The 26,772-nt window shown below is 41.2% G+C and overlaps 2 protein-coding genes and 1 pseudogene across 6 annotated transcripts; 2 read left to right on the forward strand and 1 right to left on the reverse strand.

The window, feature by feature from the left end:
• Positions 1 to 1,125: 1,125 nt before the first annotated feature.
• Positions 1,126 to 4,320, reverse strand: LOC113568948. Of its 5 annotated transcripts, none has more exons than XR_004776268.1 (7): positions 3,368 to 4,320; positions 3,213 to 3,281; positions 3,027 to 3,119; positions 2,885 to 2,914; positions 2,292 to 2,398; positions 1,274 to 1,601; positions 1,126 to 1,172 (listed from the first exon to the last, which is right to left on the reverse strand). XR_004776268.1 is itself a non-coding variant. In XM_035527969.1 (6 exons), exons 1-6 carry the CDS (start codon positions 3,774 to 3,776, stop codon positions 1,479 to 1,481), a joined length of 831 nt encoding a protein of 276 aa, XP_035383862.1. In that variant the 5' UTR covers positions 3,777 to 4,320; the 3' UTR covers positions 1,253 to 1,478. The 5 variants fall into 5 exon arrangements, 3 of the variants coding, with proteins under 3 accessions (XP_035383862.1, XP_035383860.1, XP_035383861.1); XR_004776267.1 differs by lacking the exon at positions 1,126 to 1,172 and adding an exon at positions 1,739 to 2,199 and having other exon boundaries at positions 1,519 to 1,601; XM_035527969.1 differs by lacking the exon at positions 1,126 to 1,172 and having other exon boundaries at positions 1,253 to 1,601.
• Positions 4,321 to 9,701: 5,381 nt separating this feature from the next.
• On the forward strand, positions 9,702 to 11,573 carry LOC118241708 (annotated as a pseudogene).
• Positions 11,574 to 11,938: 365 nt separating this feature from the next.
• Positions 11,939 to 26,299, forward strand: LOC113569180 (antigen WC1.1-like). Its single transcript, XM_035528173.1, has 20 exons — positions 11,939 to 12,023; positions 12,191 to 12,499; positions 12,762 to 13,064; positions 17,452 to 17,582; positions 17,829 to 18,135; positions 18,245 to 18,559; positions 18,662 to 19,021; positions 19,254 to 19,568; positions 19,984 to 20,289; positions 20,410 to 20,472; positions 20,683 to 20,997; positions 21,825 to 21,878; positions 21,970 to 22,113; positions 22,203 to 22,301; positions 24,398 to 24,460; positions 24,719 to 24,775; positions 24,872 to 24,946; positions 25,239 to 25,301; positions 25,413 to 25,475; positions 25,870 to 26,299. Exons 2-20 carry the CDS (start codon positions 12,205 to 12,207, stop codon positions 25,884 to 25,886), a joined length of 3,345 nt encoding a protein of 1,114 aa, XP_035384066.1. The 5' UTR covers positions 11,939 to 12,023; positions 12,191 to 12,204; the 3' UTR covers positions 25,887 to 26,299.
• Positions 26,300 to 26,772: the final 473 nt, after the last annotated feature.

The raw sequence follows: 26,772 nt of genomic DNA on the forward strand, positions 1-26,772 counted from the left end.
GCAAAGAAGCAGCCAGAGATCGAGGTCCCACTGCTGCGTGATGGAGATGCGGCAGTGGTTCAAGACTCATTGAACCCCACGTCCACATCCTTGAATCCATCGTCCTCCAGCTCTGGAAAGTCCTCATCGCTAAGCCCATCTGGAGCATCTGTATCCCTGCCGACGTCCTAATGCACAGGTACTCCACCCCGATGAGTTCACCTATACAAGTGTGTTGAATACATCCCAGAGGGGAAAAAAGGGCTATGTGTGTGTGTGCGCGCGTGTGTGAATATGAGAGAGCGAGAGAGAGCGAGAGAGAGCGAGAAAGAGAGAGATTGAGAGGATGTTACATGTATACTTTCCAGGCCTAGTGTAGTCCAGCTGGAGCCTAAGGAGTTGCTCGCTCAGCTGGTTGGCATAGTCCTGCAGCTGGCCGCTGTAGCAGACCTAAGTAGGATCACTTCCCTCCACTGCTGCTGCTACTCAGTCCTCGTTCCACCTCACCAACCGTTCAAGCAGGTATGCCTGAAAGTGCAGGGCACTTGCACTTGTACCTGCAGCAGTCAAGGAAAGGAGGCTTTTAGTAAACAGTGCTGACATGCATACCGAGAGCGAGAGAGAGGGACTTACCAGGTATGAATGGGTTCAGGTGCAGGTGGAACGACTCCAGGGAAGTGGAACCGCGTGCACAGCGATACACGGGCAGGACGACCCCTCCCCTGGTCACCTGCCCCACCCTCCTGTACAGCTGTACACCAAGAGGGTCCTGAATGCAGTGGAGGTGGCGCCTCTGGGTCTGCCACATGTCCTCCATCTTCTTGCGGTCCAGAAGCCTGACACACATTGTATCCGTCACATCCATATAGTCTTCCATCAGCTCCTGGATGAGCAGCTCGGTCTCCTGGGCCCTGCGTGTGCGGCAGAGAAGACAGTGCCAAGCCAGCTCCTTGATGGTGGGTCTGCTGAAAGACCCAGCGTCATTCAGGCGGCCTCTGGACTGAGGGGGCCTCCCCGCGCTCCGACTGCTTGGCCTCCTGTAGATGGGCCACATCATCCACGTCCCACTCGAAGACGCAGAAGGAGAGGTAGCCTATGAAGAGGCCGTAAAGCTGGTGACTGTCCATGGTGACACCCACTGCGAACCGTCGCATGAAGTGCCACACGTCCAGCCTGACAACCAGCTGGTCCCACTCGTGGAACATAGGCACACAACACGTCACACATGTGACAATCATGCATATTGTAGAGGTTACTGTTCAGCGGCGTGCGTGCGTGTTGCACCCTAGCTTACCTTCTTTGTGGAGTCCATCTTCAAAATGGCTCCGTAGATGGAGGTAACCCTGGCCTTCGACTGCTCAAGCTGTGACAGCACATCTTGCGCGTATACTGTCAGCAGTCATTTTGGAGTGGGCACCGACACCATCGGGGGCAGCTGGTGGGTGATGGTGCTGGGGTCGGTGCCCAGGGATAGAAACTTCTTGAGCACGAAAAGGTACTCAGAGGACTTGGCCAGCCACTGCTGTCTGTGCCTGATGCACAGATGCCTGTGCAGCGAGGTCACACTGTTCCCCAGAGAGCGACCCCACATCAGGCAAACGACCCCCTTGTCGCAGGACAGGCTAAAGAATGCCAACACAAAATCACACAGAGGAACCAACAGGTCACACATTAATCCATCACAAAATATCTCTCTCACACACACACACACACACACACACACACACACACACACACACACACACACACACACACACACTTGTATGTCAGAACCACTGGGAACTTCGCCCAATGGACGGGGTTCAGCTGATCCAATATGTCCTGCGACTAGCCCGCCACCTTCTTCTTACAGCAGCGGCACTACAGATTCACAGTGGCCATGAAGTACCAGCCACTGAAATCCAAAACCCTCCGGAAAGTCTTGTACAGCCCACAGGCCGTCAGCTTATGGACCAGCCGACGGCACTCGGGTTGTGCGTAAAGCAGCTTGAATGCCGACATGCGGTACGGCATCCACAGGAACAGTCTGCTGTGAAAGAAGGCGTTGAACGAAGACGGAGGTTGCATGTAAACCAGCCAGGGTCCGGGAGGCGACCACCACAGACGTAGATTCTTGGTCAGCACTGGCCTCCCAGACTGCTCTCTGTTGAAGAGCACCCAGCTCACCCACTGATGCTGCTCTCTGGGCAGCATCTGCTTCCAGCCCTCAGGCAGAAGCACCTTAAACGAACAAACAGATGCATCGTATATATGTGCTTGGTGTTTTCCTCAACCTACCACAAAAACACCAGAGGCGGGGTGGTGCTGCTCACCTCAGCAGTGGGCATTGGCTGCATTTGCGAAGTCTGCTTTTCCGGTTCAGCCATCTGCAGGGAGCGCTGGGGTGGTGCAGGGACCTCTGGAGTAGAGGACAAGAGAGCTGGAACAACACACATTAATGAGCTTAGAAAAGGGCAAAAGATGTCACTTGACATCACAGCATGGGTGCACATGAACCTGCAGGGACGACTAACACAGCCAAGAAGCTGAAAGTATCTAATGCTACTGAAGACTGAGCTGCTCCCAACCCACCACTCTATGACAACAGCAGTGTAAAGCAAATCTATATCATTATGTTTAGCTATGGTAATGAAATAAGCAGATGGAATGAAGATGATACACTTTACATTTAGCTGACACTTTTATCCAAAGCAACTTACAATTATTACTGAGCACAACTGAGGGCTAAGATCCTTGCTCAAAGGCTCAACAGTGGGCCTTGAACCAGCAACTTTCCAATTACAAGTCAAATACCTTAACCACTGAGGTACCAGTGCCCTGCTTTAGCCAGCAAATATGAAGAGCACCACAGAATGAATTAATAACCGTGCAGGTCATTCTAACACCACCATCTCACATCACCTACCTGACCGCTTCCAAGTCCTTCCCATTATAGCTGCATTACAATGTATCACAACAAAACATGTTACAGTCAGGACAAACAACAAGACAGACCTTCAATTTTATACTTGTGTAGTTCACTCAGTCCATTCAGCAGCACAGCTCACCTTCAGCGTCCAGTTCCATGGACACAGCCAGCAGCTTGGCGTAGGAAGGCTCCTGTGCGCGCCTGGCTTTGGAACTCCGATGGCTGAAGACGCCTGCGTACAGACACAAGGAGCAACTTCAGACACAAGAAAGGGATCACATTCAAAGGCACTCAATGAATCAGTCGTCCACACGCACACATGCACCTGCTTTTTTGCAGTGCCTCCATCTTGCTCTCAGGCCTAACCTTCTGCCGCCAGATCCACAGGACGTAACTGGATTAACAAAACGCCGCGTGTAACTGCAAAACCTTCCATGTTCCAATGCTGTTCTGTTCGTCATGCATGAATTCAACATCTACCTCCTCTTCTAACTGTCCTTATCCTCATACAGGTCCCTATACGAGACGCTCTGATGTTCCCCGAAGCCGACGAGACGTTGGTCCTCCCACCCAGGAGAGGAGGACCTGTCCCTGTTTGATGGACCGCCAACACCATGACGGCGTATCCCACTTCGTGGCTCAGCAGCCATTTAAATGTTTCGCCCCGGTACTGGACCGTGCTCTCGCTCAGCACTGGCCGGGCGTTCCCGGGATCGCCCACGCTCGCCACCACGCGGTCCTTGGCCTCCTCCGTCATCCTCTGGGCGCTCCAAACCCAAGACGGGGTCGGCCGACGCTTGTAGGCGTTGGACAGCTCCACGGTCTCGGGCGAAGGCTGGAGGGTGGGCTCGCTAAAGGTCTCTCGCCTGAATGCGGACTTGTCATCCATTCTGTCCAAAATGAAACAAGAGAGGAAAAGACACAAGCGTCGTGCACACGCACGCGCGTCTGCGGAGACAAAAGACGTCTTACTTGAATCGCTAGTCAATACACAAACTGTAGAAAGAAGAACACACACATCAGTGTCACATATAGAATATCACCAAAACGGTCGCGTTTTGCTTAGTGAACACTTCTAAGGAACGCAGTACACCGCTGCGCGTCTGCAATACATTAAATACATAGAATACAGCATTATAGTCAATCTCGAGTTGTAAAGCACCACTCCAGACGCGCATGCAAGCTATCTGGGTCCATTTAATCAGTCATTTTAATGTCATCTAGTCAGACACTGTATTTCGGACATAAACGACCTAGCTCGGTCGGTCGGTTCTAGCTGCTAATTAAATCTCACTTTTACAGTACATTATTGACGTACGTAGACGTAGAGAATAAAAGCCATGTAAAGAACAAGAGCGTAAAAGTTACAGAGAAAACGAATCGAAGAGCTAAACTTCAAACAATAGGCGAACCCGGCGTTACTTACCGCACGCCGTGAGAACTGACAGCAGTGTTGTGACAGCTACGAGACGGCAACCGTATAGCAACGAGAGAGCCAATGAAAAATCGAAAGTCACATTGGAACAGGCCAATGGCGCTCTGCTGACTTTGGAAAATAATTTGTAACAGACCAATGAGAGGACGCAAGCCTTTTAGAACCACTTGGAACAATTTGGAACAACATTGGAACAAAAGATTGTATGTCATGCACGCAATAGGCATTTAATCTCCCTACCAATTTGTAAAAGGTGTGGAAAGCAACGTTCACATGGAACATTTGTTGGTGGCATGCATTTTGCGTAGCGCATGCCAGTAAACCAGAGGAACATTATCTATATACACTTTCTATATAGTAATGTCACTGTAGCTATCCTAATTATAACTCTGCTGTCTCTCACTAGCCGATCAATAAATATGTTTTGTCTCTAACCTCACATATAGCGAATAATCATCACTAAACGCATTGTCAGTCGTGATGTCACTATATCTCTCAAAATCTCTCTCTTCTCACAAAAAACTTCCACAACAAGACTCTCAATTTTTCGTGACGTTTACGGTTCAGACTGATGTATGATCAGGTTTATTTCAGACACCGTCAATTAAACGTAGAAGCTGCCGGTCTTCATGCCACCTGTCGAAACAGGTGAAACGCAACAGAACACCCTTCACCTTTCGGAGCAATGTTTCGAAACACTGCGCTTAAGAAATTCAACACAAGAGTCGAAACATCCGTACCAAAGGTATCATTACTACTGTGAAGTAGTGTTGATTAAAACAGGAATAAATATTAATCGGAATTCTACTGTTGTGTATTTGTGGAAACTGAAAATTGTAGTGGGCTTGGAAAAAGCCATCATTTTTACAAATGATTTTATATTTGTATGTGTAACAGGCATGGTACAGACTAAACTAAAAAATAAACAATGAGCTCTTTTAGAAGAATGGAACTGTAGGGTTATAAACGGTGTTTCTCTCTTTACTACGCTCAGTTTTAGTATTTTAACCATTTTATAGTATATGTAAAAACAGCTTACGAAACCTTCCTCTTTTGCACTTTTTAGACGTCTCCTTAATGATTCGCTTCTGAAAAGCGTCAGTTTTCAGCGTTTCCGAACTTTTTCTCTTGAACGCAATTTCGCGGGCGAACGATGGGAAAAATTTTTATTTTACTGAGAATTCATCGAAAGAACATCATGCTACACTGAATCAAGCGAATAACAAATTCGCAATAGTACAGCGATAGTAATGGCCGCTTTCCACGTGTAGGGTGGGCTGGCTGAGTGCTTTCAATGTTCATTTGACACTGTGGGACAAGCCTACAAGTGAAAGACAATACGCTTACATTATTCACTTTATCGCTGACTCACAGGTTAAGGGAAAAAAGTCTATAAAGTAAATTCCGCTTTCAATAATTTGATGGCTACCTACGAAATTCTGAGTGGCGTTTGCCATGAGACTTTTTTTTCTAAAAGTTTAACTATTTTAAAATCCCAATCCCTACAGCATGATTACACCATTTACTATCATTCTGGATTCTTTTGGTTGGGGCTAATACCTTAATATGTGAATATGATGGAAGTTTCACATGTTTCCTTTGCTCCCTGATTCAGGTTTTAAAAAATAATAATTATATGTTTTAACTCATTTCTACGCATGTGTAGAGGAGTCGCGTTTGGCACCGGTTATTTATCAGTGCTTAGATCAGCTCTGTGCAGGTGGCATTAAAGCTGAATCTACACTGAGCGCTTCCTCTCGCTGAAATCAGTCTCCTGTATGCTGGTGACTTTCTCACCACACTCTCCTCAGTCACACGCCTCTAGAGACGGGAGGTGGAGTTCTATTCATCCGCCCTGACGTTCTTTTGATATATATGGAGAAATTTTTAAAAATACTTTTTTGATTTGTCACTGAAGATGTTTGATGATTATACTTCTCTGTCTAATAAGGTAATAGTGATTGTGATTGGTGGCTGTTAGAAACTCTCTCTCTCTCTCTCTCTCTCTCTCTCTCTCTCTCTCTCTTTATAGGGGGCTAGGGGGACCCAGTTTCTTCAGTCTCTCTGTGGTAGTGGAGTTAAAGGTTGCCTGCTGAGTTTAACAAAGAGTGTGTGCAGGGCAGAGGAAGATGGACAGCTGTCTGACTTTAATTCTTCTGATGTCCACAGTCACACTCACTACTGCTGGTAAGTCCTCATGTCAAAAACACATTTGAGCACATAATCATCATCATCATCATATTATTATTATTATTATTATTATTATTATTATTATTAATAATAATAATAATGTGTTTGCTTATATCTTAACACTATTGTAATTTAGTTATTCCTTGACTTTTTTACATCTGTAGCTACACATAAAAGAAGGGACAGAATAAACAGGCAGGCATACATAGCCATACATAACTCATGTGCAGTTAATATGGTCTTTTTATCTCTCTTTTCCTCTATCTCTGTCTCTGTCTCTCTTTTTCTATCTCCATCTGGTATCTTCTATTTGGTATGCAGACAGTGTGAGACTGGTGGATGGTGGTCGCTCCTGTGCTGGGAGAGTGGAGATTTTTTATAGACGACAGTGGGGAACAGTGTGTGATACTCACTGGGATATGAAAAAAGCTGCAGTGGTATGTAGAGAGCTGGGCTGTGGGGAGGCTGTAGATGTACTGGGTAATGCTCACTTTGGACCAGGATCAGGACCAATCTGGATGGATCAAAGGATATGTACTGGATCAGAGCCTACATGGGAAACATGTGGAGCTTCTAAAATTTTGAGACAACTTGAATGTAATCATGATAAAGATGCTGGAATGATCTGCTCAGGTAAACCGTACTTATTCTCATTCTGAAATGTAATTAATTTTTTCAGTGGTCCACTTTAAAACTTTGTTTAATTGTAACATTTTAAACATCACACTTCCTAAAATCTTTTTGCCAACTATCTTATTTATTTATTTATCTATCAAAAAAACAAATGCTAAATGATGAAAAAAGTCTTTAGAAGAAACAATATTAGATGAAATGGAGATACAAAATTACTGATGCAAATGGAGTCAAACTTTGTTTGGGAATTATATTAGGCCAGGGAACTATCTAATCTTTTCTTGTGTTAATCTCTTTCAAAGTTTACTATTATCTGATAGTGAACAATAACATTCAATAAAATACAGAAGAATGTATCATGCAACATTATATTTATATATTATGTATATTGTGTTATTACTATAGTATTATTTTTTGGTCACACTAGGGAACAAAATAACTATTAAAAGACTATGTTGATGTTATAATATTTGCAATCTGATGTATTTGTCCATTTCTGTAGTATGTGTATAATACACTATACAGTAATTATGCTAGGTTAGAGTATATACATTTAGAGTCTATTTAAAAAAACACAAAGGTGTATAATTAATAATATAAAGTAGTTTATTATATGTGCAAAGTACATAACAATCCACAATTTGGAATGACCTGAAGATTCCATATAACTGGTAAAGGAGTTTGTTTCCATATATAGTGTTGTAGTATATGAAACCATAAATTAATTGTCTTGGTCTTAGGGTAGGAGGACTCAGATTTGTAAGCTTCACATTTTCACTCGACCATCAGCAAATATGACCATAACAAGTAAATGATGTTCATAACTGTCACTGTGGTATAGTATTTTGAAAGATGTAGCATTTCCACAGACAATTGCTTCCAAATTTACAGTTTTAACAGACTAAGACAATCTGCCTTCTCAAAGTATAACAGGTGGTTTCATTTCATGTAACTTAAGTGATAGTGTTCGTATTTGCTTGCTGGTGCGTGGTTATGTGTCCTCAACAAACATAGATGGCAGCTTTGTAAAATTATTATTATTATTATTATTATTATTATTATTATTATTATTATTATTATTAGTAGTAGTAGTAGTAGTAGTAATAGTAGTAGTAGTAGTAGTAGTAGTAGTAGTAGTAGTAGTGGTGTTGGTGGTGTTGGTAGTAGTAATATAGCTGCATAATTTTATTATGTATTTCATATATTTGTAGGTTTTATGTATTATCATTATTATTATATCTATGATGATATTGCTCAGTCTTCCATTTTATCAAAACACGTGGAATTTTACGTAACAGAACGCATGTAATTGATCCTTTCCATAACAGCTTGATTTTTTTCTGTTCATTCATTCATATTACTCCTGTTTTCATTTAATAATACACATGAGTATATGAACCTCTTTGTTTGGTTTAAACTTAGCTGACCTAAATTGAGTTGACTTTAGGTTCTGACTTCTGAATAACTTTTATAAAAGTACACTAGGGACAGAAATGTCTTAATTATATCGTTTGCCTACATAAGTTTCAATACAGTTGGGCTGAAAATATCATATTTGACTATTTATAGATTATATATTATTTAATGTCACACACAACATACAATATATTATATACACAAATTTAATATTTAGTATATTTGAAGTATATCTAATGCATTTTTACAACATGCAAAAATATCGAAGTGGTCAATTTCAACAGTTCCAATGGAGGATGAAATTTAAAAAAATAAATCTAAATCAATCAATAAACACAACCATACATAAATAAGTTAATAAATGGGCACCATAAAAGCAATGTATTTATCGATTTATGGATTTCTTTCTTCAATATGGTAAACCAACATAGTAGAGAAAGCAATGTGTTCGATTACTCTTGTCTTGTTTTGAATCACATTGGCAGATTAAATATTTCACACCAGAAGTTTTGCGGCAAGGCGAGAAAGACGTCACAGCTTGTCACAACGTTTGCTATTTAATGCCAGCTTTTATCCCCGATGTATGTATTCAGATTTCTATGCCGTGGCGATTCTAACGTCTATTGGGGCCCTATGCAAAAATTCATAGAGGCCCCTCCAACCAGTGTTCATCGCCATTATCTTATAAATAATCTGACACCAACAAGAAATAGCAAAATGTTAACTTTTTATTTCAAAAGTTAACAGTACTATTATTTTCAGAATATAAATATAAATAACAACATTTTAATGAAAGTATATAGTCTTCATTATATTAAAACCATGACAGATATGGGAAATACAATAAAATACACAAACCTCACTGCACATATAGCACAATAATGTATAACAAACAATACACCTCAGTAATTCAGAGAACACTTTTACAAGCTTCTTTCCGTCTAAAGTTCATAAATTAGCATTCATAGCTTGACATTTAGCTCAGTTAGACACAGATTTCATCAGTTAACTAGTGAAAAAATTATGTTCAAATGATCTAATTCCCCCCTCCAAATCACTCCATTACCTATGCTCTGTAAAACTACAGGTAAAACATTACCTACTCTAGAAATTGCAGAGACCGTGTTTATTTCAGTAACAATGCCCAAGAACAAGTTGACTGGTTATGAAGTGTTAATACTATAACTACTAGCTTCTACGTTCTGACAGCCTGATAGGCTAGCTACACTACTGAGTCAACTAGCTGTCAACTACTGACTCTGACTCATGTCATGGAAAACTGAGCTGGACACACTAAGATGCTTTGCAAGCTAGGTTAGCTAATATTAAATGTCAAGGTAAACAAATGAAATAATGTAATTCTAGTGGATGTTATTCAAGTGTGTCTCTCCCTCATTTAAGGCTAGACTTGCAGGAATTAGTTATTAATAATTATATTTAATTAGTATTATCTGCCCCACTCACTAGTAATGCTTTTTCTCCTCATCCTCTTTTTTCTTCTTTCTCTTTTCACTGCCAGAAGGATAACTCCTCTTAATTTTTGTTGACTGACTTGTGTTGGTGACAACCCGTTGTCATTATTAAACAAATCTTGAACAATACTTGCAACAGGAGGGAGTGGAGTCAGACAGGGCTCGCTTAGGGAACTGAGGTCACAAACTGTCATTGCAAACTTTGCACATTGCCATTGATGTAATATAAAGTTTGTCAGTTTACAGAATTTAATGATTTTTGCTACAATTTCTCAGCTGTTTTAAGCTGTTACAATATTATGGAACAATTCACAAATGTATTTGGTTTGTGGAGGTTTAGAAACCCATTGGTATACCAGTCTGTTGTCTGTGGAATAGGATTACTATCATGCATGCTCTGCAGTGAGACTCCTCTCAAAGGGTTGGAACCAGCTGAGGGAGAGAGAGAAACAAAACAAAACAACCAAAAAAGAATAAATGAAAAAGAAAGTCATGAAGAAAAGGAATAAAAACATAGTTAAAATGAATCAAAAGTTAACATGGTTTTGTGAAATCTGTTTTAGCATTTCTTAGTCATTACATTAAGTTGCATTTGTCTCTATTCCTTGTACTAATATTTTAGGAGTGAGGCTGGTCGGTGGTCCTCGCTGCTCTGGGAGGGTAGAGGTGCTTCGTGGGAAAACCTGGGCCACAGTGTGTGATGCTGACTTTGACCAGCAGGATGCAGAGGTTGTGTGTAGAGAGATGGGCTGTGGGCCTCCTGTGGAGATGCTGGGAGCAGCTGCTTTTGGCAGAGGGGAGGGCCAGGTGTGGGCAAAGGAGCTTCAGTGTAGAGGCAACGAATCTGATATTTACTCTTGTCCGACATCTTCATTCAAAGACAGCTGCTCTCATGAAAACGATGTGGGTCTGTTGTGTGCTGGTAAGAAATACATTTATTTTAAGTAATTACATATTTCCACATCTCCCTTTGCTTATGTACTACACTTTCACATTTAGAATAGACTGTCTTCACTCTATTCATTCTGTCTCCCACAGACAGTGTGAGACTGGTGGATGGTAGTACTCACTGTGCTGGGAGAGTAGAAGTTCTTCACAGAGGACAGTGGGGATCCATGTGCGATGATGACTGGGATATGAGAGATGCTGCAGTGGTGTGTAGAGAGCTGGGCTGTGGGGAGGCTGTAGATGTACTGGGTAATTCTCACTTTGGACCAGGATCAGGACCAATCTGGATGGATGATATAGACTGTAGTGGATCAGAGTCTACACTGAAGAACTGTAGATCCGCAGGTTGGGGTAAACATGACTGTAATCAAACTAAAAATGCTGGAGTTATCTGCTCAGGTAAACTACAATACATCTGCATATGATATCTGTACTGATTGTAATTCACAACCTAATATAGACTTAGTCACTATGGCTCTACATTCAAATGTCTTTGGCAAATTTGTGTGTTTTTATAGGTATTATATTTCTTAAACCTTTCTGACTATTTGTGTTTGTCATGTCTTGTATGTTGGCAGTATTTTGTACATAAAGGTTTTTACTGATATTTTATGACATTAAAGAAAACCATATGAGCCATGCATTAATTAGAGCATTACCTTAATATTAATCTATTTAAGCATTACTTGGTCATCACAATAAGTTATATGTGTCTCTATTCCCCATAATAATATTTTAGGAGTTAGGCTGGCTGGTGGTCCTCGCTGCACTGGGAGAGTGGAGGTACTTCATGGGAAGACCTGGGCCACTGTGTGTCATTCTGACTTTGACCAGAAGGATGCAGAGGTTGTGTGTAGAGAGCTGGGCTGTGGGCCTCCTATGGAGGTGCTGGGAACAGCTTCTTTTGGCAGAGGGGAGGGCCAGGTGTGGGCAGAGGAGCTTCAGTGTACAGGCAACGAATCTCAGTTTCACCTCTGTCCCTCATCATCTACACTTAAACACAACTGCTTTCATGAGCATGGCGTGACACTAGTGTGTGGGGGTAAGATTTGGAGTAATTCATATATAAACATGTATTTCTCAAACTGTAATTATAAGTTATGTAAGATTTTAAAATTTTTTTGTATCGCTTGCACAACTGTCTCTTTTTCTGATTTGTTTCCATACCTCTCTGCCTCTTTCTTTCTTCCTAATTTTCATTTTGAACAGACAGTGTAAGGCTGATGGATGGTGGTGGTCACTGTTCTGGGAGAGTGGAGGTTCTTCATAGAGGACAGTGGGGAACAGTGTGTGATGATGACTGGGATATGAGAGATGCTGCAGTGGTGTGTAGAGAGCTGGGCTGTGGGGAGGCTGTAGATGTACTGGGTAGCTCTCACTTTGGACCAGGATCAGGACCAATCTGGATGGATGATGTGGACTGTACTGGATCAGAGTCTACACTGAAGAACTGTACATCAGCAGGTTGGGGTAAACATGACTGTAATCAAACCAAAAATGCTGGAGTCATCTGCTCAGGTAAGATGCTCTAAATTTCAATATAAAACTCAAATGCTAGAGTTTACTACTCAACATTTATTAATTTCCTTGCCTTTGTCATTTATGAATCTAAAAATATAATGCATATTAATGTGTTGTTCCCACCTCCATCTCAAGATTTTCCATGACTTTTAAGGGTTGAGACTTTAATTGTCCAGCAAATACATTCACATTTCAACATGTGAATAATAATAATTTGGAAGCACTGAATTTTCTTTGTTCTTTTAAGATAACACTTTAGGGGTCAGATTAGTTGGTGGTCCTCGCTGTTCTGGGAGAGTAGAGGTGCTTCATGGGAAGATCTGGGCAACAGTGTGTATTGAAGACTTTGACCAGCAGGATGCAGAGGTTGTGTGTAGAGAGATGGGCTGTGGGCTTCCTGTGGAGGTGCTGGGAGCAGCTGCTTTTGGCAGAGGGGAGGGCCAGGTGTGGACAGAGGAGCTTCAGTGTAGAGGCAACGAATCCCAGATTCACCTCTGTCCAAAATCATCTACTCTCAAACATGACTGCTCGCATGACAATGATGTGGGACTGGTGTGTGCTGGTAAGAAATGCATGCATTCACAGTTAATCTTGTATTTTTCTGACACTAATCATGTATGTTATTTACAATTTAAACCCATTGTTATATGTATATTTTTTTCTATATATGAATTATATATCATTTTAGCATTTTCTCTTTGTAATGGTGATGCTGAAGCTGGGGAAGTGTTATGATTAATTTGCAGATTTTTTGCTGTGGAAATAGTTAAAGAACACAGAGCAACAATAAGTGGAGTCTTAACAAGCATAGAGGCAGAAAACCAGGGAATTATTCTATATCAGGCAGCAATGCCAAAACACAAATGGCTAAGATCACAAACCAATAAAAAAGGAGGGTCAGAAACAAAAAGAGCCAAATGCATCAGATAAACAGTACAGAAATGCAGACAGAGAAAAGTGGCAAGACTTCACAATAAAACAAGCGAGTTTAAATAATACATTTAAAGAGTTCCAAACAGTTCTTAGTGTGCAGAGTTACGAACTATGGAAACCAGTCAGTATTCTGGAGCAGATGTGCTCTGGTGGTGGAAGTGGGAAGTGTCTAAGGCCTCCATCTGGTGGCCTGTGTGTAACAACAGTGACTTACATGACAATTACGCATACCCCCCTCCCTCCCAACTTAATCACTCTCTCTCTCTCTCTCTCTCTCTCTCTCTCTCTCTCTCACTCTTGCTCTTGCTCTCTCTCTCCCTGACAAACAGACATGGTGAGGCTAGCGAATGGCAGCAGGCCTTGTACTGGGAGAGTGGAGATTCTTCATCAAGGACAGTGGCGAACAGTTTGTGATAAAGGCTGGGATATGAGAGATGCTGCAGTGGTGTGTAGAGAGCTGGGCTGTGGGGAGGCTGTAGATGCAGTGGGTAAAGCTCACTTTGGACCAGGTTCAGGACCAATCTGGATGAATGAAGTGGCCTGTAGTGGATCAGAGTCTATGCTGAAGAACTGTGGTTCAATTGGAAGGGTTAGTGACTGTCATCATGCAGGAGTTATCTGCTCAGGTAAATAATACTAATCTTTAGAATGGATATATTTACCTCGACTGGCATTTCTGCATATTTGCTAGCTTTCAGACTTTGTTATACCAGTTATGACATTACAAATTTTGTGCATTTCAGTTGTATATTTGTTCAATAAAAGGAAAGCATGGCATCATTATCATTAGAAGCTTCTATGGACATGATCCTATGAATGTGACATGCTATGATAGATCAGTTGTTAACAATTCTTGTGGAGTTACTTTTTCAGATAAAACAGCTGTGCTTTCTTTCTTCAGCATTTGTAAAGGAAATTAAAATATCCCTTGTCACTTATTAGACCACCCACAAAACCTATTTTCTAATAATATATTTATTATTTGCTGCCATTAAAGAAGAACCATGCATGAACTAGATAGATAGATAGATAGATAGATAGATAGATAGATAGATAGATAGATAGATAGATAGATAGATAGATAGATAGATAGATAGACAGATAGACCGATAGATAGATAGATAGACAGATCACTTTATTAATTCCAGGGGGAAATTGACATATTGCAGTAGGTCAAGTTACAAAAAAGGCAACAGTGCAAAAAAGCAGATAAAACCAAAACAAATTACAATATATAAAAATAAGAAATGTAATAAGAACTAAGATACAAAGATATAGTATGTATGTCTTTTGCAAAGTGTAAAAATAGTGAGGTGTCCGCTTATTCCGCTCATTCACTGTTTACCGTCTAACAGGCAAAGTGACAGTGCAATACAAACATTCACTGAGGTGTGTATATATGATTGTGCAATGAATGCAGAAGAGAATGACAACAGAGTGGATATTAATAATAAGCACGATTATCTAATGCTCAATACTACTCAGTAGTGTCCCGACACAAAGAAGGATTGTACAGTGTGATCGCAATTGGAACGACTGATCTCCTGTACCGCTACTTACTACAGCAGAGCAGAATGAGTCTGTGACTAAAAGATAATAAGATAGCACTCATGGCAACAGACTGGTAGAACATTATCAGCATATTGATGCACACATTAAAGGAACTGAGCTTACTCAAAAAGTAAAGTCTACTCATTGCCTTCCTGTACACGGCTTCTGATGACACCAAGGTATTTGTACGTTACCACCTGCTCAACATCCTGATCCTTGATGGTAAAAGGACTGGTCATTGTCCTCCTCCTCTTGAAATCTGCCACCATTTCCTTGGTCTTGTCCACATTGAGGAGCAGATGGTTCCTCTCACACCACTCTACAAAACTGTTAACCGCATTTCTGTATTCTCCCTCCTTGATACATCCAACCACCGCAGAATCATCAGAAAACTTCTAAAGATGGCATAGGTCAGACCGGTACTGGAAGTCAGTAATTTACAGGGTGAATAAGAAAGGTGAGAGCTCAGTTCCCTGTGGTGCTCCAATGTAACTGACCAAGACTTCAGATCGGCTTGCTCCCAGCTGCACGTAATGGGGTCTGTCAGACAGGTAGTCCTTGACCCAGGTGATCATGGACATGTCCACCTGCATTCTCTCCATCTTCTCCCCAAATCTGAGAGGTTGGATGGTGTTGCAGGCGTTTGAGAAATCAAAAAAGGTGATTCTTACAGTGGAATTGTTCTGATCCAGATGTGCATGTCCCTTCTGCAGTAGGTAGATAACAGCATCATCCACACCTACCTGCTGCTGGTAAGCAAACTGCAGAGGGTCCAGGAAAGGGCTGACTATAGGTCTAAGATATGACAGCACTAGTCTTTCGAGGACCTTCATGACATGAGGTGTGAGCACCACCAGTCTGTAGTCATTCAAGGAAGAGGTAGTGGACTTCGTTAAAACAGGAACTAGGTAGGAGGTTTTCCACCGCATTGGTGGTCCACTGTTTAAGGCTCAGGTTATAGATCTGCTGAAGGATCCCACACAACTGGGTTGCACAAACCTTCAGTACCCTTGGGTTGATTCCATCCAGCCCTGCAGCTTTGTGGACTCTAAGATTTTCCAGCTGTCTTTTCACCTGGCTGGTTGTTACTACTGGGTGGGGGAGTTGTGAAAGTTGCGACTCAACAGATAATGACTGTAGGGTGAGAGGGGGTGGGTACTGATGTTTAAGAGGTGTTGATGTTGAGGAAGTGGGGGAGATGCCTCTGCAGGTGTGGACGGAGGGTGTTGTGCTGAACCAGTTAAAAAACACATTCAACTCATTGGCCTTGTCTTGACTGCCCCCAGCAGTCTGTTGCCTTATTTTGAAGCCAGTGATCTGATTCATGCCTGTCCACACCTCCTTTGCATTCTGCTGAAGCTTCATCTCCAGCTTCCTTCTATAGCCTTCCTTGTTCTCCTGGATTCTCGCCTTAAGCTCTTTCTGCACTCCCTTCAATAGTTCCTTGTCCTTAAGTCTGAAAGGCTGTTTTTTCCTATTAAGAAGTTCCTTCAGGTTTTTGGTGACCCATGGCTTGTTGTTAGGAAAACAACGTACCCACCTGACAGGAACAATGAAGTCAGTGCAAAAGTTGATATAGTCGCTGATGCAGTCTGTGATACTGTGATAATGTCCTTGCCAGTTTGTAGTCTCAAAGCAAACCTGCAGAGCCTCCTCTGCCTCTGGTGACCACCTCTTTATTGACTTATTTGCCACAGGTTGTTTTAAGACAACAGGCCAGTATGTGGGTGACAACAGAACCAGGTTATGGTCTGATATAGTCTAGTGAAATATTCTAAAAAATCAATAATGTAAGTAGTTTCTATGTTACTAGAATGTGTTCCATGGTCTCTATTCCCCATACTAATATTTTAGGAGTGAGGCTGGTTGGTGGTCCTCGCTGCTCTGGGAGAGTGGAGGTACTTCATGGGAAGACCTGGACCACAGTGTGTGATGCTGACTTTGACCAGAAGGATGCAGAAGTTGTGTGTAGAGAGCTGGGCTGTGGGCCTCCTGTGGAGGTGCTAGGAGCAGCTGCTTTTCGCAGAGGGGAGGGCCAGGTGTGGACAGAGAAGCTTCAGTGTCGAGGCAATGAATCGGATATTTTATCCTGTCCAACATCATCTGCAGTCAAACATGACTGTTCTCATGACAGTGATGTGGGACTGGTGTGTGCTGGTAAGAATTCTGTTTTTAAAAACTGATTTCACATTTTACATAAAACACATTTTCTGTGTTAAAAACCCATTGTACATGATGATCTGTCTATCTCTCTTTGTTACTCTATCATGTTCTTGTTCTTGACCATACAGGAAGTGTGAGGCTGGTGGATGGTGGAAGTCGATGTGCTGGGAGAGTGGAGGTTCTTCATAGAGGACAGTGGGGAACAGTGTGTGGTGTTGGTATAAGTACAATAGCTGCAGTAGTGGTGTGTAGAGAGCTGGGCTGTGGAGAGTTACTGAGTATTAATGCAGGTTACATACCAGGGTCAGGACCAATTTGGATGAGTCATGTGGACTGCAGTGGAACTGAGTCTACAGTGAAACACTGTGGATCATTGGGCTGGGGTGAACATAGCTGTCTTCATTATTATGATGCTGAATTATTTTGCTCAGGTATGTTTAAATCAGTGTGTTTATTCAATCAGTCTATTTTCTATTAATCACTTATAGAATGATTTGTATAAACATCTGAGAAATATCATATTTGTGATTAATTCTAGACCCATCACCCACAGAACATAGATGAGATGATTCCGATTTTAAATTTCATAGTATGTTTTAAGTAACTGAATGATTATAGACCATTTATTCTTATATGTGTTGTCCATGGTATTAATGATTTTACTTTACACACAGGTCACAAAATGCCCAGACTTACACATGGTCCTCACCTGTGTTCTGGGAGAGTAGAGGTGCTTCATGGGAATACCTTGGCCACAGTGTGTGATGCTAACTTTGACCAACAGGATGCAGAGGTTGTTTGTAGAGAGCTAGGATGTGGGCGTCCTATGAAGTTGCTGGGAGCAGCTGCTTTTGGCAGAGGGGAGGGTCAGGTGTGGACAGAGGAACTTCAGTGTAGAGGCAACGAATCTGAGGTTTCTCTCTGTCCAACATCTTCAGTCAAACAGAACTGCTCCCATTACAATGATGTGGGACTAATATGTTCAGGTTAAGTATTTGTCATTTTTCTGCCAGAAATATATTGTAACTATGAGATACTAAGTTAAGCTTTGTTCTTCTCATTTTAGAGATCTGTAATCAGTTCTATGTTTTACAGGTCACACAGCAGTACGTCTGTTGAATGGCTGGGACTCCTGTTCAGGTCGAGTGGAGCTCCTATACCTCAGTGACTGGGGCTCAGTTTGTGGGGCTAGCTGGGATATGAAAGCTGCCAGTGTCCTCTGTGGACAGCTGAAGTGTGGGAGTGCTGTGGCTTTGTTGGCGGCGGACTGGTTTGGGGAGGGGAGCGGCCGCACCTGGGCTGATATTTTTGATTGTCATGGGAATGAGACACACCTGTCAGAATGTCCCATCTCATCATGGAGTCGAGCAGCATGCTCTCATAAACAGGCTGCTGGAGTCATCTGCAGTGGTGAGCTCTTCCACTCATGTTCACCACATTAGTGAAATTAGTGATGTTTTGCATGCTAAAATAAGCTTATTAATTTACATGTTTAATTATATTCCCATTCAGGTTCATCTCAGGCCTTTCATGAGGGGCAAGTGCGGTTGTCTGGAGGGAGGGAGTGTGAGGGGCAGGTTGAGGTTTACTTTATCCAGGACTGGAGGAGAGTTCTCCTGGACTCCTGGAGTGTATCTGAAGCCTCTGTGGTGTGCAGACAGCTGGGCTGTGGCTCTGTACTGAACTTCTCCAGCTCCTCTCCATCCAGTCCTGATCAACACAGCCACATGTGTGTGAGGGGTTTCAATTGTTCTGGGAGTGAAGCTCATCTGGGGAACTGCAGCACTGCAAACCTCCTCAACCTCTCCTGCAGCTCCATGGAACAGCTGTCAATCACCTGCTCTGGTAAGTGTTACATTAACCTAAAAACTGGTAATTGTTAACAAAATTAATAACATGCTTGCCTATTCTACTCTAAAATCTACACCAGTTGTGTGAGGATTCATGACCTTTATGTCACATTAACAAAAATAATAACCTCATGTGCTTATTTTGGTGGAACAATTCTATGTAAATCAAAACCAGAGTTTAAACTGTCTGAACTGTTCTGGACAATTAAGGTGTGACTGTGTGTGTATACACACTTTGTGTGTGTGTGTTTCAGCCCACTCCTCCATCAGGCTGGTTGGATCTGGGGGAGACTGTGCAGGAAGGCTGGAGGTTTTCCTCAGTGGATCGTGGGGGACAGTGTGTGATGACTCATGGGATATTGAGGATGCCCAGGTGGTGTGCAGGCAGCTGCAGTGTGGAGTGGCCCTCAGTGCCCATGTACCAGCCTGGTTTGGTCCTGGAACCGGGCCCATATGGCTGAATGAGGTGCAGTGTGAGGGGAACGAGACGTCCCTGTGGAACTGCAGGTATCAGTCTGGAGGAAAGCATGACTGCAGACACAAGGAGGATGTAGGCGTCGTGTGCTCAGGTGGAGTATGCTGACTGCAGCTGTTCTTGAATTTGATTTGCTTGTCTTTTCTTCTTTAAAGTGTATAGTGATAACATAAAATGTAACACCAGTTGCACAGTTCAAAGGCAAGTGTCAAATGTAAAAGTCTATGACATTAAGCATACAAGAATGATATCTAATAATTCTGACAGAAGATAACCCAAAACTGCACCAAAGCAGTGTCATATTTAATAATGCTCATTTTAATTTGCTTTTAGCTATTTATGTTAAGAAAGCTAAGTTTCATATGGGTTTAAAGAAACATAAAAAAAACAGTAATTAAGACACTGATGGCAACTGTGCATTTATACTTTGGGTAGAGTGAGCTCTTGTAGAACGGTCTAAGAATCATAAAGATTAACAAAACAGTTGTCTGCATATTTTCTCTCACCAGAGTTTAAAGAGATCAGACTCACTGAGGGGTGTAAAGGGAATCTGGAAGTGTTCTACAATGGGACCTGGGGGAATGTGTGTGTGAATGAGATGAATGAAGAAACAGCAAGTTTGATCTGTCAAGAGCTGAACTGTGGGAAAACAGGCAGGGAGTCTGGGGCCAGAGCAAGAGTGGAATCATCTCCTAACTGGCTGGATCAGGTGAAATGTAGGAAACATGACTCCACTCTATGGCACTGCCCATCTGACCCCTGGGGGCACAACAAGTGTGATAATGACAAGGAGGTGGCTCACATTACCTGTTCAGGTAGGCAGATTCTCCCTGCATGTAAAGATTCTTGCAGATATCAAGTAGCTGAGAAGTTAATCATTAAATGCTCATGAGCGTTAAATCTGCAATCATAATTTCTTACCATACTCACAGAAGAGCAGAAACATTTACAAAAACATGTGAAATGCTCTTCATTTCCCCATCAAAGCCAGTGCTCAGGTAAGGATGCATTAATTAATGAGAGCATTAAATCAAAATTCTTCCAATATCTTACCCATCATTGCAAATTTTAATGGATTATTCAACATCAATACTTCACATAGTCAAAGTTGTCACGAAATGTGGTATCTGCTGAACCCAGACAGTTATGTTACTGCCCTAACTGTCCTGTGCAGTATTTTCTCCTCATGTCATATGTCTGTGGTATAGTTCTGCTGCCTCTCAGGCTGAGTGGACCAGAGGGAAGCTGCTCTGGGAGGCTGGAGGTTTATCATAATGCTGCGTGGGGCTCCATCTGTGATGATCAGTGGGACATCAGGGATGCTGAGGTGGTCTGCCGACAGCTGGGCTGTGGGAAGGCACTGAGTGCTAATGGGAGTGCTGCCTTTGGTGCTGGTGAAGGGGCGATCTGGTTGAACAGAGTGGAGTGTAGAGGGGATGAAATTCACCTGTGGGACTGCAGTTATTCACTGAAGAACCACACTGACTGCTCCCACAAAGAGGATGCTGGCATCATTTGTGCAGGTTAGAGGAGACCTCAGACAGGGTTTTGGATTCAATAAATAACTCCTTTGACAAATTCAGTAGCTGAAAAATAGAAATTGTGCTTGCAATGTTTTGATGTTTTTTTTTTTTTTTTTTAGTTTGTAGGCTAATTACACCTTGTTATGTATCTCTGGGTGTTGTACCTGGTGATGAGGGATAGACCTGTGCAGCACATCAATTATTAATGTTGCTGTAAGCAAGGACTCTCATTGGGTGGACGTTTTGTCACTGAGCCCTCTGTCCTCACATCTCATCCTTGCATCTCTTTGTCACATCCCCAGAGGGAGGAGTTAAGTCATGAGGAAGAGGTGCAAAGAAGTGAGAACAGTTAAAGAAATGAGAAGAACCTAGTAATGAAGTTCTTCCCTCCTAAGTAATGTATAGCCCTGAAAATGCATGTCCTTATACATTGAAGTAGCATTAGTATACAGTCAAATCTGAATAAAAAATGAGCAAATATAAATGTCATCTGCAGCTTCATTATTCATGAATTGCTTTTTGGCTTACCAGAACTGCCAAACTCACAATTAAATATTGACATTTGGTCTGTGACAATGAACACCAGTGACAATGATAAATGTTTTTAATAACCTGAGAAATGCTGGATTTTGCAGGTAAATCGTTGTCAACATCAATAACAACAATAACAATAATATCAAAAATGTCTAGAAAGAAATGTAAATTAAATGATATAACAGACATATACTTGCTAGGGTCAGTTAGAGAATAAAGCTAATTATGACTTTGATTTTGTATGTTTGTGTGAGTTCTGTGTCCACCTAACTGATTTGGTTCTCTATTTCTAGACATCTCCCTGACCCCTGTGATTACAAGCAAAGTAACCACCAACTCCATCTCAGGTCCTCTTTTCATTCCTCTGCCTCATTTTTTTTAAATGTTCAAATGAAAAATACTGTTTATACACGTTCTCCTTTGCAATTTCCTGTCCAGTTGGTAAATCTGAGATGACAACCAGTCGACCTCTACCTCAACCAGTTACCTCTTCAGTGGTCCTGCTGGTACTGGGAGTGCTGCTCTTCCTGGCCTTGGTGCTTCTCTCTGGGCTGGTTTACCAGAACAGAGTGCTCAGGAGAGGTAGGGAACATTCACATATAATCTATGGTTTCCGACATTTTACACCATTAATTTGCTGAAGCCATGTTTCCTCATGTCTTCACACCCAGTGCTCTATAAGAGGAGGCATAAGACTTTGCCTGAAGTAATCTATGAGGAGATTGACCACAGAATCACCAGTGGAAAAACTCCCATCTCTGTTCAAAAGGGTGAGTAATATGGAGGGTAATATTGCAGGCAATCCTAGTGTGTATGACACAGAGATAAAAGAAAAAGACAGAGTGAGAGAAAAATGAGAGCTTGTGTGTTATATTTGTTATTTTGAAGCTGTGTGACTGTATCGCACTCTTTTCATACCTTATGACATTTCACATCTTGCTGCTCACTGCATTAAGAGATCTGAGCAGTATCATAATAAATGTCTGCTTGTAAGGCAAGGCATGTTTTAATATGTAGTACCTTTCATGCACAATAGGAATTCAAAGTACTTTGCTCAAATGTATAGAAACATTGAGTGGAAAAAAGTTTTAAATAAAGGCTGAGATCTGTCACCTCAGAAAGGGCTTTAAAAAATAGGAGTAGATTTAAAGTAAAGTAAAATTACAAATTAAAAGATAAAGATACAAGAACATTGTCAATCTAAACAATGATTGCTGTTAATGGCCAAATGTAATCTCCTGTCTTTTCTTTGTTCAATTTGGTGCCTTTCCAGTTGTTTATCTCTAGGCACTTTTTTACATGCTGAATATGTAAAAGTGATGTAAAGTAATATATTTAAAGAATTATCTTCTAAACTGAGAGACACACAGAATTAAGGACATAGCTCAGCCCCTTTGTTTTCCAGTCAGTAGGAGGGGCAGAATTGCACATATGCATTTCTGTTGCTCCATTCCCTGCTCTCTGTAAGGTGGTCTCAATCCCAGGTTAGCTGGGTGATATCAACAGCCTACTGGGTGAGCAACCACGCTCTAACAATGGTGGGCCCGTTTGCCGAACAGTTAGAGCCTGGGTCAGGTAAAACAAAAGAAAAAACTAAACACCACGCTGAGCGTGGAAAAAAGGGAGAATAAAGGACGCCAGGGGAAGAAATGGCAACCCCGATGCACTGGGGAAAACTCAAACTAAAACTTCCCAAACAAAACCACAAAACAGGGAGGAACTTGAACGGCTAAGGGAAGCATCCGGAGAAAGACAGACTTGAGAGGGAAAACTGGAGAGGGGAGGGGACGTGTGAAAACACGGACACCCTCACAGCACAGAAGTGAGGTGTAGTACGAGAGCTCAGACCTCAATACCTTAAGTTACAGGCTAGGAGCTTAGCTCAGAACTTTGGCAAAGACCCAGCACTGAATGACTGGTTCACTGGGCTTATATAAGGTCTAGCCCAACTGTTGGGTGTTAAGCCTGATTAGTGGTGTGGTTGACTCAAGGCCTCCCTCTGGTGGCTGGAAGGGGCCTCAGCCTGGTGCCAACCCTTACACTCTCTGTCTCTTACTACTTCTACCTGTTCTGCATATGCTTTCTCTCTCCTTCTTCTCTTCTCACTCTTGTTCCCTGCTCTCTCATTTGTCATGTATTAAATGTAAATTACTTTTTCACATGTTACATTTAAGCATTTACATTTCATTTTAATACTATTTTCACATGTTCTCATCAAATAATCTTATGAAATGTTTCCTTTGAGAGATAAAACTACATGTGAATTGTGATTTTGTTTTTGCATCACCAGTTCATGCTAATTAAATAACACAAATTTGCAAAATGAATAGTTTACTGCTTATATTTCTCATTTTAAGCTTGTTATCTAGTTAGCAGTGCCCCCTTGTTAACTTAACCAGTGCCTTCATTTTAATGGTTCAATATGTGTTTTTTGGTAAGTGAAATGGTTATATGTGAGTACATTTTAAATGATCATTACCTTGTCTTCTGACTTGCTTTTAAATACTGGCATCACTATTATTATTAGCTGCTCAAGTGTTTGGAAAGATGCTGGGTCATTATGGGACCTGTAGTCCCTGTAGTGAATTTATATGGTATAGTTCTACTCAACAAGGTTAAAATATAAAGCATTATGGATTTTACCAGTGATTATAGTGGGGCATGGAAACATTTCAGTGGGGCACATGCTCCATTAAATTGGGTCTAGTGACACCCCTGGATTATTGTATTTGTATTGTATGGAAACATTGCAGTCAACTGGACAAATATTCTGTTGTTCTCACAGCTCATTATTATCCCTGAAGGAAGATGCTCGTGATTTCCTGTTTCAAGCATGTTTCATGATTGCTCTGTTCTCTTCTGATAGAATATATCGATTCAGAGGCTCAGCATTCTGGTTATGAAGATGTTGGTAAAGAGCTTCTCTCAGGTAAGGGTGGGATTACATCTCACAAAGAAATATTAGAATTGATAGAAATCATAGTGTTCTTTAATAATGTTACACTTCCAATCAATGCTGTTTTGTTGTAAACATACAACTTTTTAAAAACTCTTTAGTCAGTGTGCTGTGGGTGCCAGTTGTGGTACCTTGTAGAGTTTTGGTGACTGTTCTCATAGACAATTCTCTTTGGATGCAACATGTATCTTAATATAATTTACAAGAAATGCACTTTTCTTTCGGTTTCAGCAAAATCTGTCAGTGAAGAAAAGACTGAGTATTATGATGATGCTGTCACCAGTAGTGGTCTGTCATTTAAATTTGTTTAATTCCTCACTTCATTAAAATGAAAGAGATGATGATGACTGAAATTACTCCATCAGCTCATTTTATTTGATTTAGGTGATCTAGGGACAGAAAATCCACAGGATAATTACAATGACATCACACATGGACAGACACCTGATACTGTAGCAAGTATGCTTGACTAAAACCCCCTTGCTTCTGGAAAATGTAGTTCTACTAATAATTTCATTACTCACACTACTGCCCAAATAGGTAACTAATTTGCTGTCAATTTGCGACACTGATACAAGGCAAAGCTGCACAAGGTTGAAGTTGTAACATTGACAGTGATACATATACTATCAATTATTTTTCTTAAGCTATTTTTGTTAATTTTACATCAATTTGCACTGTAAATTTTAAACACATAAAATAACACTCAATGACACTGATGTCTGATGGCATTTATCTTGTGTTTTGATAGAGGATGTCATGGAGATCTATGATGATGCTGTTACTGTTGGACCAAACTTGCATGTTACAACAGGTTGGTTTCTCTTAAAATGATAAAGGAATTCTCACCACAAGAATCAACACATTATTAATGTCAGACTTGTTGCTCATTGGCATTAAAACTTGTTTACATGTGCTGGTGTAGCTCTCACTCCAGAGTACTATGATGATGTCATCTCCCCTGGACAAGATTCTTTAGGTGGTACAGGTGAGAATACAGTGGCGGTTTAGGTGGAGCCCATTATAATAGGTTTCTATTTCTCTTTACTTGCACATTCCAGCTGCACTGCTTATTAATAATGAGAGACTGGCCTTTCCGTATCATTTGACACATGATGTATTGTAGTGTAATGATAATGTGTGCTGTGAGAATACGGACCAATCTAAAACATTATAGACATGTGATCTGTGTGCTTTGAAGAATCACCAAATCTAAAAAGCATCAATAATGTATGTTTAAAAAAAGATTTGACTATTATATTATGTTTTTATTATATCAACACTGTTTTGTTATGTTGCAAGGCACCCTGTATTTGGAACATACAGAAATATTAATTTGCAAAACTAAATTGGTATATTTACTCTTGTTCTTTTACTTGCAGACTATGATAACCTGTAAGACACAGAGGAAAGGCTTCAGTCAGAGAAAACCTCATGAATGAGAGTGCTTTTGCTCAGGAAATGACATTTGACCTCTTGAAACTCAAACAGTGTTTAGATCACAAATGGTTCAATGTCTTGCTTTACCCTTTTGCCAGAACACATTTTTGAAAATCATTTTAAACATAGAAGCATCATAGAAATACAATATTAACCCTTTTATATACATATATTACATGCATAATGTTGAATTTGGTAGCTTGAAATGGCTGATATTTTATTTGTTGCAAGGGCTCATTTATCAGTATTCAGTGCATGTGCTCCCTGGGAATCAAACCCATGACCATGGTGATATTAGCACCATGTTCATAAGATTATTATGGGTTTACACAGTTTTATAAACAGTTAGCTAGCATTTAGATTCTGTTTTGTCCTGTATAAAGATGCACACCTTACTCTGTATAGGCCTACAACAAAGTCATCAGTGTTAAAAGATGGGTTCACTACTGAATCCTATAAATATGCACAATAGATACCTTGACCTGCCTTGACAACAGCCTTGTGAGTAAAAGCTTTGGAATTAATAAAAGGTTATTACACAATTACGAATGGCTTTCATTTCTGTGCGTTTTGTCTTGTGCTCATAAAGAACTCACATATTGTACAAGCTAAAAGTAGAATGTCTATGATTAAAACAACTAATGTTCCATTTAATGTCTTTTTTTATTACTGGCCTCCCCATAAAGACAGTGTGACGATTGGTCACCCTCCTAGTGTCTACATTCATATTGTCTACATTCATTGTATCAAATATAACTACTACAATGCATTGGACAGTGGACCTTGGTAGGAAACAGCTCCCCGTTGACAGTAATATGTTCTTCTGGATTGTAACACATATTACA

This window comes from Electrophorus electricus, chromosome 7 (assembly GCF_013358815.1).
Source record: "Electrophorus electricus isolate fEleEle1 chromosome 7, fEleEle1.pri, whole genome shotgun sequence".
Lineage (NCBI taxonomy): Eukaryota > Metazoa > Chordata > Actinopteri > Gymnotiformes > Gymnotidae > Electrophorus > Electrophorus electricus.

Bases quoted from the DNA above. Each gene is read 5' to 3' on its own strand.
- LOC113569180 (XM_035528173.1), top strand. From the start codon at position 12,205: ATGGATGGTGGTGGTCACTGTTCTGGGAGAGTGGAGGTTCTTCATAGA. The intron at 20,998-21,824 runs GTTAGAGGAGAC...CTCTATTTCTAG, and splicing joins TGCTGGCATCATTTGTGCAG to ACATCTCCCTGACCCCTGTG. The intron at 22,114-22,202 runs GTAGGGAACATT...CTTCACACCCAG, and splicing joins GAACAGAGTGCTCAGGAGAG to TGCTCTATAAGAGGAGGCAT.
- LOC113568948 (XM_035527967.1), bottom strand. From the start codon at position 3,776: ATGGATGACAAGTCCGCATTCAGGCGAGAGACCTTTAGCGAGCCCACC. The intron at 3,282-3,367 runs GTAGATGTTGAA...TTGTTAATCCAG, and splicing joins AAGGACAGTTAGAAGAGGAG to TTACGTCCTGTGGATCTGGC. The intron at 2,200-2,291 runs GTGAGCAGCACC...TGTTCGTTTAAG, and splicing joins AGCCAATGCCCACTGCTGAG to GTGCTTCTGCCTGAGGGCTG.